This window comes from Lolium rigidum, chromosome 1 (genome assembly GCF_022539505.1).
Source record: "Lolium rigidum isolate FL_2022 chromosome 1, APGP_CSIRO_Lrig_0.1, whole genome shotgun sequence".
Classification (NCBI taxonomy): domain Eukaryota; kingdom Viridiplantae; phylum Streptophyta; class Magnoliopsida; order Poales; family Poaceae; genus Lolium; species Lolium rigidum.
Window position 1 is genome coordinate 318,236,033 of NC_061508.1, and position 2,606 is coordinate 318,238,638.

Below are 2,606 nucleotides of genomic sequence, written 5' to 3' on the forward strand. Positions count from 1 at the left end.
TTCAGCCTAGTCCTTTCAAAACATCCCCATAGCGTGATGGAGACCTCATTGAGATCACATCTCAGCACAAAACAAATTATGGAGAAACGACCACAAATAGAAGTAGGGTTTTTACCAGAAGCAGGATCAAAAAATACCTTTCATAGGAGTAGAACACTTGGTAGTTACCAATGCAAACAGTGTCTTGAACACTGTATAGACCTACTGTAACAAAACTATGAAACTGTTGTGTGCATTATCTACGTGCTACGGCACATACTGAAATCGTGTCACACACACGCACACGCAAACATGACGCCTGAATCCGACGAACAGATGCTAGAAATCAACAGTGGCTATTTACTGCACAAACCAAGCACTAGTACTATATATTTACACATAGACTCCTTCATCTGTCAGTCTGAAATTCTGAATGCCTGAATAGATTGGACACCTGCTAGCAGCTTCAGTGCTTCTTCAAATTCGTCCGTCGCCTCGACCAGCACACACACGCAAGCAAATTGTTCTTCCTACCAAGTACGAATGCAGAGCGGAACCGAGAGTTCCATCTCTTCTTTCCTTCCGCCTTTGCGACGACGACGACGATCTGATCAATGCGGGTCATCACCGGCGCGCGCAGACAGGCAGCCGCAGCTTCTTCTGAGTTCTGACACGAGCTTCTTCTCCGTTACACGGGCTCGCGCGGGCGCGCCGCCCAGAGCGTGCTGAGCGCGTGGAGCCGCTGGGAGTAGTCCCCGAGCGCGAGGAGCCCCACGGCGGCCTGGCGCGGCGTGAGGATCCTGTACATGTTCCTCAGCGTCTCCTGCCTGAGGTGGTCGGCCTGCTCGACGAACCCGGCGAGCTCCTCGAGCCTGCGCATGGCGCCTCCCATCCGGCGCGCCACGTACGAGTACGAGCCGGCCCCGGCCCCGTCGTCGAAGCCGTCATCTTCTTGGTCCGTCGCCGAGAGCAGCAGGGAGTCGGCGAGCGACTGCTGCAGCTTGTCCAAGCCCTGCGACAGCGCGTCCTCCGCCTGCCTGGCCGTCTGCCTGAGCGCGCCCACGGCCGCCTGCTGGCGCTCCGCGAGCGGCCCCAGCTGCGGCGCCAGCACCTTGAGCAGGTCCGAGGGCCGGAAGCCCGCGATCCAGAGGAAGAAGCGCTCGGCCGCCGGCCGCCACGCCCCCGACATGACGAAGAAGACGTCGCGCCGCGCCGCCGCCGCCTTGGCCAGGAACATCCGGTCGTAGTGCGCCAGCCCGGCCTCGGCCAGCGCGCGTAGACGCGGCTCGGTGGCCTCGGGGTGCTGCTGCTGCAGCGCCGCCCGCAGCTCCCTCGTCTGCCTCGTCTGCTCCTCCACCCAGCGCGCGTGCTCGATCTCGAACGCCGCCACGACTGCCGCCGGCAACATGAGTTCGTGTCAGGATCGCAGGCTCCCAAGCTGAGTAGGATGCGGGATTCTTAATTCGTAGCGGGAAGTTACCTGGATCGAAGGACGATGGTAGCGGTAGACCGGGGTGGCTGGTGGTGCTGGTGCTCGCGCCGGCCGCGTAGAGCGCCTGCTGCTGCTGCTGCCTGACCCGTCTGATCTCCTGCTCCATGCGCGCCAGCTTCATCTTGCTCGTCTCCAGGTTCTGGATGTAGGCCTGGCAAGTAATCGGCAAAATCCAAATTGAGATCAGATTGTGGGTGTCTGACTTCTGACTCTGACAGACAGTCCGTCACAATGAGATCGAGCTTTGGCCATCATCCGCCGCGTACCTTCTTGCGCAGTCGGCTCTTGCGGGCGGCCTCCCTGTTCTGCGCGAGTCTTCGCTCCTTCTAGTTGACCAACCAAAACAGAGAGAGCAACTCAGGTCGTCGGAATCCCTCGCGAACATAAGCCTGTCATCACAGCCGGGGTCTGCGACGTACCTTGTGTCCTGGCCTGGCGGGCTCCTGGTCGTCGGAGCTGTCGGGCGACGGCGGCAGCGCGAGGTCGTGGACGTCGTGCGGCGCCATCGGATGCGGCTCGAACTTGGGCTCGGCCAGCTCCACGCCGTGCGGCGCCCCGGACCCGGAGGCGGAGCCGGACGCCATGTACCTGAACGGTTCGGCCCAGACGGCGGCGGTGGCGTCGGCGAGCGGGTGGTGGTGGCGGCGGTCGTAGATCCCCATGGGCGCCGCCGCGGAGGGCATGGGCATGTACCCGCCGCCCGCAGCCGCCGACCCTCTGCTCGTCGGTCGCCGCCAACAGAATCCAGCACAGAAGTGAGGATTTCACATCGATCGAGAGAACAGAATAAAGAAAAACGCAGGAGCGAGTAGACAGCTAGCGGTTGCGCGCGGCAAGGTGGAGGATGAATGATGACGAGCTGGTGCTGGTGGTGGGATGAGATGAGATTGAGATGCCAGGTGAGTGGAACTCCACTCTCTGTCTCTCTCTCGGATCTTGCTTCCTCCCTCTACGTGCGTGCGTGGTAGCGTAGTACACGGCCGGCTGCTGGTGGATTTGGACCGGAGCTGATCCTAGCTAGCAGTCAGTACGTACGCGATGTCCTCGTTCCGGCGCGACAAAAGCCTCGCTGTACAGTGGCTTGCCCGCGCGCGAGGTGGTTATGCAGCGGGGCCGACCTGTCGGCGGGAGTGGG

At 61.2% G+C, this 2,606-nt stretch overlaps 1 protein-coding gene across 1 annotated transcript; it reads right to left on the minus strand.

Annotated features, from left to right (window-relative positions):
- Positions 1 to 316: 316 nt before the first annotated feature.
- LOC124661877 (transcription factor HBP-1b(c38)-like) lies at positions 317 to 2,160 on the minus strand. Its single transcript, XM_047199770.1, has 4 exons — positions 1,891 to 2,160; positions 1,738 to 1,797; positions 1,460 to 1,622; positions 317 to 1,371 (listed from the first exon to the last, which is right to left on the minus strand). Exons 1-4 carry the CDS (start codon positions 2,158 to 2,160, stop codon positions 668 to 670), a joined length of 1,197 nt encoding a protein of 398 aa, XP_047055726.1. The 3' UTR covers positions 317 to 667.
- Positions 2,161 to 2,606: the final 446 nt, after the last annotated feature.